The sequence below is a fragment of the Orcinus orca genome, chromosome 10 (genome assembly GCF_937001465.1).
Source record: "Orcinus orca chromosome 10, mOrcOrc1.1, whole genome shotgun sequence".
Taxonomy (NCBI): domain Eukaryota; kingdom Metazoa; phylum Chordata; class Mammalia; order Artiodactyla; family Delphinidae; genus Orcinus; species Orcinus orca.
In genome coordinates, this window is record NC_064568.1 from 82,534,388 (window position 1) to 82,548,457 (window position 14,070).

Genomic DNA, 14,070 nt, shown 5'->3' on the forward strand with positions numbered 1-14,070 from the left:
GGGGCAGAAAGAGGATGAGAAGCAGGCTGGACAGGTGTGGCTGGTGTGGTTACCCTCCAGGGGAGGGGGAGGGTTGTGAGGGGATTACTGTGGGGCAGGGTCTAGTCAAGGGCAAATCTCATCTCCACACTTAATCTTTGGCAGGAGGGTGTAGGCGTGACTGTACTATGATTGAAGTAGTTTGCAAAATTCTGAAGGGTTTTCTTAGAGCGTGGGAGTCCTTCAGGCCATGGTCCATGAGGCCCGAGCAAGCAGCCCTGACCTGACCCACGTACCGGGCTTGCCTTCCAGCTTCCAGCCCTCCAGCACGGAGTCTACAAGGAGGAACTAGAGTGTGTCGGGGACCACAGGCAGGGGTGGGGCTGTGACGTGAGGGCGGGAGGGCGGGGCTGGTGGCAGGTGAGCTGCCAGGTCTCCCAGGCTCCAATCACTCTGGAGACTGAGCCATGGGGGGAAAACAGGACCAGAACGAGGTCTACGGTGAGGCTGGGGGCGAGGCTGGGGTGGGGGCCCAGGACCCGGCGAGGGAGGGGAGGCCTGCTCCGGGGAACGGTGGCTGGGCCGGCACCAGGGAGAGGAGCTGAGGGGAGTCGTGGTCCCCGAGGGGAGGGCCCAGGAAACAGCTGATGGAAGGAGACAGAGTCAGGGTCCTCGGAGGAGGATGGGGTGCAGGGGCTGGGAGCCATTGCTGAGGGGCCTTTGGGGTGTGAAGCTGGGGTCTGCGTGAGGAGGGGCACTGGAGTCCCTGGGACGAGGGGGTGATGTCACGCCTGGACTCTGGGCCCCTCAGGACAGGGCCCCGGGAAGCAGAGCCTGAAGGAGGCAGGGTCAGGGTCCTGAGCAGAGGAAGGGGCTCAGGGGCTGGGAGGAGTGAGCTGGGCTCTGGGCCGCTGTCAGGAGGGACAGCTTGGGGTCCCTGAGAAGGAGGCGGACTTTCAGCCTGAACTCTGGGTCTCTGAGGGAAAAAGGCACTGGGGATCTGCCTGCTGGGGTCTGTGAGGAGTGGCGGCGGAGAGGGTTCTGCTGGGGGTCCCTGAGAGGAGTAGGGGCTGCAGATCTTGGTGGAGAGAGAGGGCTGGGGACCAGCCCCCTGGGTTCTCTTCTAGGAGGGAGTCTATCTCAGAGTGGGTTAGGAAGAGGGGCAGCAGAGTTCTGGGGCTCCTGTGAAGGGTAAGACCTGAGGAGAAGGAGCGGGCAGCCTGTCTCCAGCATCTCTGTGAGGGGCAAAGGCTGGGGGGCTGCCCCGAGGGGTCCTGAGGACAAGGGCAGGGGGCAGGGTGGAGGGGTCTACAGGGAGGGGGAGCTGGGACCAGCCTCTGGGATCCCTTTGAGCAGTGAGGGCTAGGGAAGGAAGGAACCCCAGGGGAGGGACCTTCCAGAGGCGAGGCTTGGTCCGAAGGGAGTAGAGGAGGGAGCAATGGGGACACTCCACAGACTTCCTGGAGCAGCTTTGGGTCAATCATCGACATCGCGTCTGAGAACCGCGGAGGGACAAGGGTCCAGAGCACCTGGGAGAATGGACCGTACCCCTTTCCACGCTCTGGCTCGGCCCTCTGTCCTCCCTCCTCCCCGCCCACACCGGACCCTGGCTGCCTGGCCTCACTTCCTCCCTGTGTGTACTCAGGGAGGACCAGGAACAGGACGGGCCACAAGCTGCCCGGCTCAGGTGTCACCCTGACTGCTCTCCCAGAGACTGGCAGTAGCCTGGGGACTAAGCTCCCTTCCGGGTGGGGGTCTACAGCGCCCCCCGCCCAGTCCCTGCAGGAACTGATGACTTTGGCTGAGGGCCTTGAGGTGTGACCCGTAAATGACCCATAAAAAGCTGCCCTTTCCCCTCCCTCCAAGGCCGTCCAGTTGGAGTTCACAGTGATCAGTGCAGCTGCTGACCAAGCCTTGCTCCTACCTTTCCTGTTCTCTACTTTCCCCTCCTGCCAGCCCTGCCCCTGTCTATCTCCCCCCAGACTCCTAAGGGCCAAGTAGGACCCTGGTGCAGGGTAGCTCCTGCTGAGGGGAAGGGTTTGGAGGGACTGGAAATGGGGGGAGAGACCCCTCTCAATGCCTCACTCTCCACACTCCTCCCCTTGCCCTTCAGGGAAACCAGCCAAATATGACCCCTCCTTCCGAGGCCCCATCAAGAACAGGTGAGTTCTGGGCGCTGTGCTGCTGGGCGGGGGGCGGATGGGGGCGGTGTCTGGGTTTTGCTTCGTATTTGCTGAAATATTGGTAAGAAACTTGTGAGGAAAAAACCTCCTGCCCCAGGAGGGTGGTGGACCTGGGGAGACTGTTGTGTGTGGAGGGGGCACAAGGGGGCCTCCCGGCTGCTGGTGATGTTCTGTGTCTTGGCCTGGGAGCTGGCTACACAGGCATGTGTCCTTTGGGAAAATTCATCCAGCTGAGCACTTCTGAACTGTGCCCTTTCCTGTTTTAAACTTCAGAAGAAAGTTTACCCACCCAGAAAAAGGTTTTCTTAAAGAGAATAAAATGAAAGCTACCTATGCCTACTTTCCAGCATCCCCCAACTCTCCAAAGCACGACTCCTCCAGACCATACTACCCCCCACTCCCCAGCATCCCCTCTCCAAAGGTTTCCCCCATTTCTCTCCAAGGAGCTGCACAGATATCATCTGCTGTGTCCTCTTCTTCCTCTTCATTCTGGGTTACATCGCCGTGGGGCTTGTGGGTGAGTTTCTGGCAGTGCAGAGCTGGGCAGTGGCTGGGGGACATTATTGTCCCAAGGAGGGACCACACCCACAGCCTTTCCCTCTTAAGTCCCTGCCGCACTCCAGTGATTCATCTGTGTGTCTCTGTCTCCAGCCTGGGTGTATGGAGACCCCCAGCAAGTCCTCTACCCCAGGAACTCTACTGGGGCCTATTGCGGGATCGGGGAAAACAAGTGAGTATGAAGGCAAGAAGTGGGGGCAGGAGGGAGATGAGATGGGGGATGGGTAGGGGACCACTCCACCTCAGCCTCCCTGAATCTCACCAGTCCAGGCCACGTAGAACAGCCTCCACTGCTGGCCAGTGGCTTCTGAATCCTCCTAGAATTAGGAGGCAGCAAAGAGTCATGGTTAAATGCACAGGTTTTAGGGTTCAGAGATGGTCATTTGAATCCCCAACTGGGCTAAGTAAGTTCTGGTTTGTGACCTCCGGCAAGGTACTCAATATCTCTGAACTTTGACTTCTTCTTCTGAAACACAAGGATGATTCCAGAAGCAAGGCTATCAGTCCCAGCATGCAGGAAACGTTCAGTAAATAATAAAACCACTAACCTTTATATGGCATTCCAGGCAGGCAGTGTACTCTACACACACAAACTCATCTAAACCTTGTGAGGTAGGTGCTATAATTTTACATGTGATGGAACTGAGGCAGTGAGTGGTTAGATGACTTATTCAAGGTCATAAAGCTGGCTCCAGAGTTCAAGCTCTTAACCATTTTGTTAGCAGTGGAGATGCTGAATTACTCTGGGCAATCTTTCAGGTGTCTCCCATACCTCCCCAGCTGAGCTGAGCTTCCAGAGGCCAGGAACTGGGCCCATTGCACTCTTTTTTTTGGTTTTTTGGTGTTTTTTTGCGGTACACGGGCCTCTCACTCTTGTGGCCTCTCCTGTTGCAGAGCGCAGACTCAGTGGCCATGGCTCACGGGCCCAGCCGCTCCGCGGGATGTGGGATCTGCCTGGACCGGGACACAAACCCGTGTCCCCTGCATTGGCAGGCGGACTCTCAACCACTGCGCCACCAGGGAAGCCGCCCATTGCACTCTTGAGGCACAGCCCTGGCAGTCCCTCTCTTTCCCCAAGGCTTGACCAAGCCCTTATGCATACGCTTCCTTCTCTCCTACAGAGATAAACCATATCTCCTATACTTCAACATCTTCAGCTGCGTCCTAACCACCAACATCATCACGATCACCCAGAATGGCCTGGCGTGCCCCACACCCCAGGTCAGAGTCTGGGACCTGCCTCTGTCCCCACATCTCCCCCAGGGTCTGGATACCAGCCCCTCAGCACGCTCTCTGCCCCCAGGTGTGTGTGTCCTCCTGCCCAGAGGTCCCATGGACTGTGGCAACGGACCAGCTCTCACAGTCGGTTGGGCAGGTCTTCTATGCAGCAAATAGGAACTTTTGTCTGCCAGGGGTGCCTGGGGACATGGTGAGCGCTGTTCCCAATGTCATTGCTAAGGAGGGTCCATAATGAGGGAGGGTGGGAGGGGGAGTTGGGTAGATGATCGTGGTGATAGAAAGGGGACTCACTCCTTCATCTTGCTCTGTGTCTGTGTGTCTGTCTGTCCTCCCCCCACCCTCCAGCAAGTGCTCCAAAGCCTGAGACAGGAGCTCTGCCCCAGTTTCCTCCTCCCTTCCACTCCAGGTGAGAAGCCACATTCCTTCCTCAGACATCATCCAGTCCTAGATTTTTTTCCCTCAAACAAGGGAACCAGGCTCAGAGAGAGGCAAGTCACCCAGCTTGTCTGTGACAAAATCGGAATGAGCACCAGGTCTTCGTTTTTTTTCTCTGCTGCATGACCATCCTACAGTCAGATCACCAGTGCTTATTATGTACCTGCTGTGTGCCAGGTACCGGGGACAGGTGAAGCGAAGATGAAAACTGCTCCCCTTTTGGACTACATCCTAGGTGGTGAGATCAGAGATGTTCACGAAGCGATTGCATGAGATTGCCACAAGAACATACGTGGGTGAATGTACACACATGCATTTATGTGCAGGCACAGGAAACAGACTGGAAGGATGTTCACCCAAATGTTAAAGTGACTGCGCTGGGTGGTGGGATCACAGTTGACTTTTTTTTTTTTTTTGCTCTTTTTCCCAAATTTTTTTTTGTGTGTGTGGTATGCGGGCCTCTCACTGTTGTGGCCTCTCCCGTTGCGGGGCACAGGCTCCGGATGCACAGGCTCAGTGGCCATGGCTCACAGGCCCAGCTGCTCCACGGCATGTGGGATCCTCCCAGACCGGGGCACGAACCCGTGTCCCCTGCATCGGCAGGCGGACTCTCAACCACTGCGGCACCAGGGAAGCCCTTAAATGTTATTTTTAATAGAAAAAAAATGTAACTATAGCATGAGAAAAGATATCCAGCTCTCAGTAGGTACAATAGGAAGTATCTCCAATGAGTGCTCCAGGGTCAGATAGATCTGGATTTAAATTCCAGCACTTTCCAGCTGTGTGGTCTTAGGAAAATGACTCAACCTCTCTGAGCCTTGTTTCCTCATCTTTAGAATGTAAATGCAAAGCAAGTCTGCCTGGCAAAGCTGTTGTGAGGGTCAAGATAAATGGCTCTGTAGGCACATAATAGGGGCCACAGGAGATAGGGGTGGGGCCAGAAGGCTTCCTGGAGGGGGTGAGATGGAGATGGAGCTGAACAGGGCATCATGGATGGGATTTCTGGAGGAGGAAGCGCAATGGTACAGAGGGGAGGGGAAAGTGGCTGGGCTCAGACGATGGGGCCTTAAAGCCTGGCCGTGAGCATGGGCACTCTCCAGGGCAAGGCATCTGGAGGTGTCTGGGCAGCAGAGTGACCTAGAGCCCTGGAATGCCAAGGTCCGGGCTGTGCCGTGTCTCCCGGGCACTCTGGCAGGGGCTGGATTGAAGGGTGGCAGGGGTGGGCCTGGAGGTGCTGTAAGAGGCAGGCCAGAGGACAGGAGGGTCTGAACCCAGGCAGTGGCAGGGTGGGGAGGAAGGAGCATTAAGAGACAGTGAGGGAAGCATGGGCTCCTGGGCCAGGAGCTCCCTTTCGGCTGTGGAATCAAGAGCAGCCCTCTGAGTGGGGCAGAGCCCTTCTCAACTCTGCCCCTAAGGGCACGACGGGCTGGGGTGGGGGCCAGAGACTTTCAAGACAAACTCTGGGCCCTCCCACCCAGTCGCCCGGTTCTCTCCCTCCAGCTCTGGGGCGTTGTTTTCCATGGTCCAATAGTACTGTGCCTGAGCTCCCAGGGATCTCCAACACGTCCATCGCCCAGGGCATCAGGTGGGCATTCCCTTGCCCCTACATCTCTGTCCCGCTCCCCCTTCCCACTCACAGCCCCATCTGACTCTGTCTCTCCCCACCAGTGGTCTTCTTGACAGCCTCAACACCCGTGACATCAGCGTCAAGATCTTTGAAGACTTTGCCCAATCCTGGTATTGGATTCTTATGTGAGTCACCACATTCCCCTACTCTCTCGTCCTTCCCTTCCCCCCAATCTGACCCTCTATCCCTTAGCCCACCGTCTGAAACAGAGCCTTTGGGCAGGGGAGGTGGAGCCAGAGCTCAGAATGGATCCCAAGTCCAACAGGATTTATAAGAGAAAGCGTGGGGGGGGTTCTGATCTGGGGACATTGGGGGTTTGAGGAAAGGCATTTGGGGGCCTCTGAAAGGGGAAAGGTATGGGGGATGTGGGGTGACCCTCACCTATGTTTCCCTGCCCGCAGTGCCCTAGGCGTGGCTCTGGTCCTGAGCCTGCTGTTTATTCTGCTTCTGCGCCTGGTGGCCGGGCCCCTGGTGTTTGTGCTGATCATAGGGGTGCTGGGCGTGCTGGCGTACGGCATCTATCACTCCTGGGAGGAATACCGCGTACTGCGGGACAAGGGTGCCTCCATCTCCCAGCTGGGCTTCACCACCAACCTCAGCGCCTACAGCAGCGTTCAGGAGACCTGGCTAGCAGCCCGTGAGTGCCCTGCCCACCCATGAACCACCAGCCACCCAAGGGCTGCCCTGGCCATGACCCAGGCCACTCTGCCCCCTGTCCACCCTCAGTGATCGTGCTGGCTGTGCTTGAAGGCATCCTGCTACTGGTGCTCATCTTCCTGCGGCAACGGATTCGCATCGCCATCGCCCTCCTGGAGGAAGCCAGCAGGTCAGGGCCCATGTGGGAAGGAGAAGGGGCAGAGGGCAGGGGGGTGGGCCCAGGATGGGAGTGCTGGAAAGGTGGCAGAGCACTGGAGGAGAAAGGCAGCATAGCACAGTGATTAACATTGCTGTGCGGCTTAGCCTTTCTGCACCTCAGTTTAACCATCTGTAAAATGGGGGTAATAATAGTTCCTACCTTGTAGGGTTTTCATAAGGATTAAGTTAATTAGTGTCTTGTCAAGTGCCTAAAACATGAAACAAGCCCTTACTCACCCTGAAGCTGCCCCTGGTGGCTTCTCTGTGGCTCTAGTTTCCTCTAAAGTCCCCTTGAGCCTGATTTATTCAGTTCCGTTCTTTTAGGGAGCTCCTGCTATGTGCCCAGCCTTAGGGGGAAGGAGCAGGCCCTGGATAGGGCAGAGGTGTGGCCTGTGCCAGGGTCAGCACCGTGAGAGGATGGGTGGGGACTGGGGGGGCTAGCTTCACTCGTGTACTGCTCTCATCTCCCTGCAGAGCTGTAGGACAGATGATGTCTACCATGTTCTACCCGTTATTCACCTTTGTCCTGCTGCTCGTCTGCATTGCCTACTGGGCCATGACTGCTCTGTATCCTTTGCCCACATGACTGGGCCCTCCTGGAGCCCTTGGGGGTGGGGGGCAGGGCAATACTTTTGTAGACAGTATGCCTTAGTGTGATTGGAAGAAGGCACCACTTCCTCCCAGCAGACACAGCCCTGCCTTGAAAGAGCAGGCACAGGCTGAATTTCAGCCCCTCTGCGCAGTGAACAACCTGCTCAAGCTCCTGGGAAGGGGTTGCTGAGGAGGGGAACTGTGGAGGCCCCCGTGTCACCATGCTTTCCTTGACTCCCCTCTGGGTACCTGGCCACATCTGGGCAACCCCAGTACGTGTTCTGGGCGCCCAACATCAGCTTGTCCGGCTGTGAGAATGTGCCAATGAATACATCATGCAACCCCATGGTGAGGATTTGGGGTGGATGTGGAGGGGCACCAGTAGGGCTGAGGGGACCTTAGAGAACAACTGGTTCAAATCCCTCATTGTGCAGAGGAGACTGAGGACCAGAGACGGCAAGGGGCTCACTCACGGGTCACAGAGCAGGCCCCTAGCAGAGCCAGAAAGGGAGTCTGTCTGCAGACTCCAGATCTCCCGCTGGGCCACCCATTGTGCTGCAAGAGGATGTGTGCTGTGCCCAAGGGCAGGACCACGCCCTGGGGCAGGTGGATCTCAGAACTTCTCCATCCCTCCCCAGGACATTTCTCTGCCTAGAGAACCATTAACCACTTCACCCTTTCAGTCTCAGTCTGCTCACCTGTAAAATGGAGATAATCTTAATATCTGTGCCTCAGCGTGGCCCTGGCCGTGGCCGAGAAAATTAAAGGACACTGGGCACATGAAAGTATAAAGGCTGGCACCTGATAAGAGCTGATAACTGTAGATGGGTTTTGTTTAGGTTATCTTTAGTTAGGCTTCCTCAGAACACACTGTTCTAGGCGATAGGCAGGTGGGCTCCCTGGGGGCCTGGGAGAGTAGCTGCTACCCCAAACTCTCCCCTGTGAAGTTCCCAGGAAGTGAGGCTGCACTGCTGGGTATTTACTGTCAAAGCTTTCATGTGGCCACCACATCAGAACTGGGACCATGGGCTGTGCCCACAGGCGTCAGCCCCACTCTAAAAACGGAGAGGGAGGTCATTTACATTTAAGAAGGACCCATTATGTGCCAGGCACTGGCTATACAAAGCCCAAATGAAGTACTTCTTGCTTTCAACTTGCTTATGACCTAGCGGTGGGGACTGACGCAAACCCACAATTACATACAAAGTGGAAAGTGGTTATAAATTCTTGTTATAAAATTTCAAACAGAGCAGTCCCTCCCTTAGGAAGCTTGCACAAGCCTCTTAGATGGCCTCATCCACCAGAGGGCAGACAGCAGAAGCAAGAACTACAATCCTGCAGCCTGTGGAAGGAAAACCACATTCACAGAAAGATAGACAAGACGAAAAGGCAGAGGGCTATGTACCAGATGAAGGAACAAGATAAAACTCCAGAAAAACAGCTAACTGAAGTGGAGATAGGCAATCTTCCAGAAAAAAAATTCAGAATAATGATAGTGAAGATGATCCAGGACCTCGGAAAAACAATGGAGGCAAAGATGGAGAAGATGCAAGAAATGTTTAACAAAGACCTAGAAGAATTAAAGAACAAACAAACAGAGATGAGCAATACAATAACTGAAATGAAAAATACACTAGAAGGAATCAACAGCAGAATAACTGAGGCAGAAGAACGGAGAGGTGACCTGGAAGACAGAATGGTGGAATTCACCGCCACAGAACAGAATAAAGAAAAAAGAATGAAAAGAAATGAAGACAGCCTAAAGACCTCTGGGACAACATTAAACACAACATTCACATTACAGGGGTCCCAGAAGGAGAAGAGAGAGAGAAAGGACCCAAGAAAATATTTGAAGAGATTATAGTCAAAACTTCCCTAACATGGGAAAGGAAATAGCCACCCAAGTCCAGGAAGCCCTCCAAGTCCATCCATGTTGCTGTAAATGGCAACATTTCATTCCTTTTTATGGCTGAGTAGTATTCCGTTGTATTTATGTACCACATCTTCTTTATCCATTCATCTGTTGATGGACACTTAGATTGCTTCCATACCTTAGCAATTGGAAATAATGCTGCTATGAACATTGGGTGCATGTGTCTCTTCCAATTAGTGGTTTTGGGGTGTTTTTTTTTCAGATGTACAGCCAGAAGTGGAATTGCTGGGTCATATGGTAGTTCTATTTTTAGCTTTTTGAGACACTTCTCACACTGCTTTCCACAGTGACTGCGCCAATTTACTTTCCCATCAGCAGTGTACAAGTGTTGCCTCTTCCTCACATCCTTGCCAACATTTGTTGTGTTCTTTTTGATGATAGCCATTCTGACAGGTGTGAGGTGATATCTCATTGTGGTTTTGATTTGCATTTCCCTGATGATTAGCGATGTTGAGCATCTTTCCATGTGCCTGTTGGCCGTCTGCATTTCCTCTTTGGAAAAATGTCTATTCAGTTCTTCTGTCCATTTTTTTTTTAATATATTTATTTATTTATGGCTGAGTTGGGTCTTTGTTGTTGTGCGCAGGCTTTCTCTAGTTGCAGCAAGTGGGGGCTACTCTTCGTTGAGGTGCTCAGGCTTCTCATTGTGGCGGCTTCTCTTGTTGCAGAGCACAGGCTCTAGGTGCGCGGGCTTCAGTAGTTGTGGCGCACGGGCTTTTGAGCACAGGCTCGGTAGTTGTGGCGCACAGGCTTAGTTGATCCGCGGCATGTGGGATCTTCCTGGACCAGGGCTTGAACCCATGTCCCCTGCATTGCCAGGCGGATTCTTAACCACTGTACCACCAGGGAAGCCCCGTTCTGCCCATTTTTAAATCAGGTTGTTTGTGTTTTTCATGTTGAGTTGTATGAGCTGTTTTTACATGTTGGATATTAATCCCTTATTGGTCATATCATTTGCAAATATTTTCTCCCATTCAGTAGGTTGTCTTTTCATTTTTTGATGGTTTCCTTTGCTGTGCAAAAGCTTTTAAGATTAATTAAATCCCATTTGTTTATTTCCTCTGCTTTAAGAGATGAATCTGTGTTTTTTACTTTTTATTAGGGAAATTTTCAGACACACACAAACATGGAGAATCCCTGTACTCAGATTCCATAACCTTCAGCCTTCTGTTCTTGTTTCATCTATTTCCCTACCCATCCCCCACCCCTTGCAATTTTAAAAAATTATTTGTTTATTTGGCTGCGCTAGGTCTTAGTTGCAGCACGTGGGATCTTCATTGTCACGTGCAGGATCTTCATTGCCATATGCAGGATCTTCGTTGCGGCATGCAAGATCTTCAGTTGCAGCATGCAGACTTCTTAGCTGCGGCATGCAGACTCTTAGTTGCAGCATGTGAACTCTCAGTTGTGGCATGCATGTGGGATCTAGTTCCTTGACCAAGGATTGAACCTGGGCCCCCTGCATTGGGAGCATGGAGTCTTAACCACTGGACCACCAGAGAAGTCCCCCGTGCAATTTATTTTTCTTGAGTTTTTTTTTGTTTGTTTGTTTTTGTGGTATGCAGGCCTCTCACTGTTGTGGCCTCTCCCGTTGCGGAGCACAGCCTCCGGACGTGCAGGCTCAGCGGCCATGGCTCACGGGCCCAGCCGCTCCGCGGCATGTGGGATCTTCCCGGAGCGGGGCACGAACCCATGTCCCCTGCATTGGCAGGCGGACTCTCAACCACTGCGCCACCAGGGAAGCCCTCGAGTTTTTAAAGGCAAATTCTGAACATTGTGCCATTTCACCTTTAAATATATCGGGATGGATCTCAACAGATAAGGACTTTTAAAAAGCATAACCACTACACCATTATCACACCAAACAAAATTAATGGTTCCTTAGCATCATCTGATACCCAGTCTGTTCAATTTTGCTAGAAAGTGCTTTGGTTGAAGTTGCAGAGGCTGCTCTGGGAGGGGACAAGCTGTTCAAGTGCAAAGGAGAGCTAGGCATTAGTCACACTGCCTTCATACCATTAAGGCTTGGTCCACACGGCCTGGGAGCTCTTGTGCCGTCCAGAGACTGGAGACTGAAGGAAACTAATTACACTCACACAATAGGCAAGCTGAACCCTGTCTGAACCCAGAGATGGATCTCCTGGAAGGAATGGGCTTCCCCAGTTCTGGGGAGGCTGTTACCACCCTCTGCTCTGGGAAGGCAGGAGCTGGTTGGGAATGAGCCTCCTCTGCCTGCCTCCCCAGGACCAGCCGGTGAACTCCTCCTGCCCAGGGCTGATGTGCGTCTTCCAGGGCTACTTGTCCACAGGCCTAGTACAACGTTCTCTCTTCAACTTGCAAATCTACGGGGTCCTGGGGCTGTTCTGGACCATCAACTGGGTGCTAGCCCTGGGCCAGTGTGTCCTGGCTGGGGCCTTTGCCTCCTTCTACTGGGCCTTCCACAAGCCCCGGGACATCCCTACCTTTCCCCTGAGCTCTGCCTTCATGCGCACACTCCGGTAAGCCTGGGGCAGGGGGCTGGGAATTATGAACCCGGGAGTCCTCTGACTACCTCACTAACCCCTGTGCAGTTACCACACCGGGTCGCTAGCCTTTGGAGCCCTCATCTTGACCCTGGTGCAGATAGCCAGGGTCATCCTGGAGTACATTGACAACAAACTGAGAGGTGAGTCGAGGTTGGGGGCTGGGCAAGGCTAGGCTGATCAGCTGGACCCTTGGGCGCTGGAGCGGGGGCGGTATGCGGTCAGGGGCCAGTGCCCAAACATGAGCCCTCCTTACCCCCAGGAAGCCAGAACCCTGTGGCCCGCTGTATCATGTGCTGCTTCAAGTGCTGCCTCTGGTGTTTGGAAAAGTTTATCAAGTTCCTGAACCGCAATGCATACATCATGGTGAGCCCACTACATGAGCAGCCCCTTGCTCTGGGGGCCCTGGATGCAGGTCTCCTACCCTGGCCTAGGTAAGCTCACCACAGGTAACCCTGAACTTTCCACCTCACCCAGATTGCCATCTACGGGAAGAATTTCTGCGTCTCAGCCAAAAACGCCTTCATGCTGCTCATGCGGAACATTGTCAGGTCAGGCTGTGGCCCCCCACCTCCGTGCTCTCCCACCCATAAGCATGCTGTGCTCAGAAGGGCCTTGAGCTGGGTGTAATCTCTGCTGCCTCCATCTTGAAATGTGAACAGTTTTTGTTTTGCATCTGTCACGGCCAATTATATAGCCAGTTCTACTCCCACCCCTGCCAGGCCTCTTACCCCCAACCTACCCCAACTCCTTGTACAGGGTGGTCGTCCTGGACAAAGTCACAGACCTGCTACTGTTCTTTGGGAAGCTGCTGGTGGTTGGAGGTGTTGGTAAGGACCAGGGCAGGGAGTTACAGAGGACAGGGGTGCTGGGCAGTTTAAGAGGTGACCTCAGAGGAGTGATGCTGACCTCCAAATCTCTCTCACAGGGGTCCTGTCCTTCTTTTTTTTCACCGGTCGCATCCAGGGACTGGGTAAAGACATTGAGAGTCCCCAACTCAACTACTACTGGCTGCCCATGATGGTGAGTGACACCCCCCAAACCCCCCAGCCCCACCCTCCACCCCACCCCATCCCCGACGCCCGCTTCACCCTCCAACTCTCCAAAGGAACCCTAAGGGAAACCTTGCATCTTGCAGACCTCCATCCTGGGGGCCTATGTCATCGCCAATGGCTTCTTCAGCGTTTTCGGCATGTGTGTGGACACTCTCTTCCTCTGTTTCTGTGAGTCACACCTCTACCTCCTCTCCTCAACTTAAAGGTACCAGATCATTCAGGCTTTTCTGGTGCTTCTAGAAACAGCGACCTCGTGAGTTACAGGAGCCAGAGGCTCTTCTAACATCCTCAGGGCAGGTGTTTGGGAAGAAAGGAGGGAGTGAGCTCCCAGGCTCCTGGGCTCTCCCAAGAAGGAACATTCCAGGGGAGCGGCCTCTGGTATCTTCCCCTAGAAAATCTGGGAAAGAAGTTAGCCACAGGACTCTTCCCAGCAGGTGGCTGTAGTGAGTGGGGATTTTCTCACCCTACTGTATGCGTTCATTCAGGGTTTCATGTGTACCGGGCTCTGCCCTAAGCAACTGACATGTGTTTTTTCCGTTAATCCTTATCAGGCTGTGAAATATTTTTGACACCCCCCCCACCTTTACAGATGAGGAAACTATTACATAACCTACCCAGTAGGTTGCAAAAACTGCCCCCCAAAATCAGCCCGTGGTGGCGCAGCCTGGAAACCAGGGAGCTGTCTCTTAGTCCCTGGTTTTCCCGGGGAGTGGGGTTGGCTCCCAACGGTGCGCTCTTATGAGTCTATGTCGTGCCATAGTGGAAGACTTGGAGCGGAACGACGGTTCCGTGGACCGGCCCTACTACATGTCCAAGGCCCTTCTGAAGATTCTGGGCAAGAAGAACGAGGTGCCCCCAGGAGACAAGAGGAAGAAGTGAGAGGCGTAGCTCTGATCCAGGACTGCACGCCGCCTGTACAGCCTCACAGCCTCAACCCGCCTTCCAGATCTCGATTTTGTAGTAAAAAGATTTTATTAAAAGACTGATATTTTGTTTTCTCAAAAACTCTGGGACTTTTATTTCCTCCTACATGCTGCTCTTTTTAACCTCGCCTGGCTCTTTAAAATAGATCCCGCCCCTATGACGTGACCCA

The 14,070-nt window shown here is 53.8% G+C and overlaps 1 protein-coding gene across 2 annotated transcripts; it reads left to right on the forward strand.

The window, feature by feature from the left end:
* Positions 1-429: 429 nt before the first annotated feature.
* Positions 430-13,952, forward strand: SLC44A4 (solute carrier family 44 member 4). 2 transcript variants are annotated; one of them, XM_004286576.4, is made up of 21 exons: positions 430-480; positions 2,093-2,141; positions 2,606-2,679; positions 2,814-2,892; positions 3,842-3,941; positions 4,024-4,149; positions 4,305-4,365; positions 5,895-5,979; positions 6,063-6,146; positions 6,423-6,658; positions 6,748-6,847; positions 7,351-7,443; positions 7,713-7,815; positions 11,645-11,898; positions 11,971-12,065; positions 12,185-12,288; positions 12,400-12,473; positions 12,682-12,752; positions 12,851-12,945; positions 13,061-13,145; positions 13,738-13,952. In XM_004286576.4, exons 1-21 carry the CDS (start codon positions 447-449, stop codon positions 13,854-13,856), a joined length of 2,121 nt encoding a protein of 706 aa, XP_004286624.1. In that variant the 5' UTR covers positions 430-446; the 3' UTR covers positions 13,857-13,952. The 2 variants fall into 2 exon arrangements, with proteins under 2 accessions (XP_004286624.1, XP_004286625.1); XM_004286577.4 differs by lacking the exon at positions 4,024-4,149 and having other exon boundaries at positions 447-480.
* Positions 13,953-14,070: the final 118 nt, after the last annotated feature.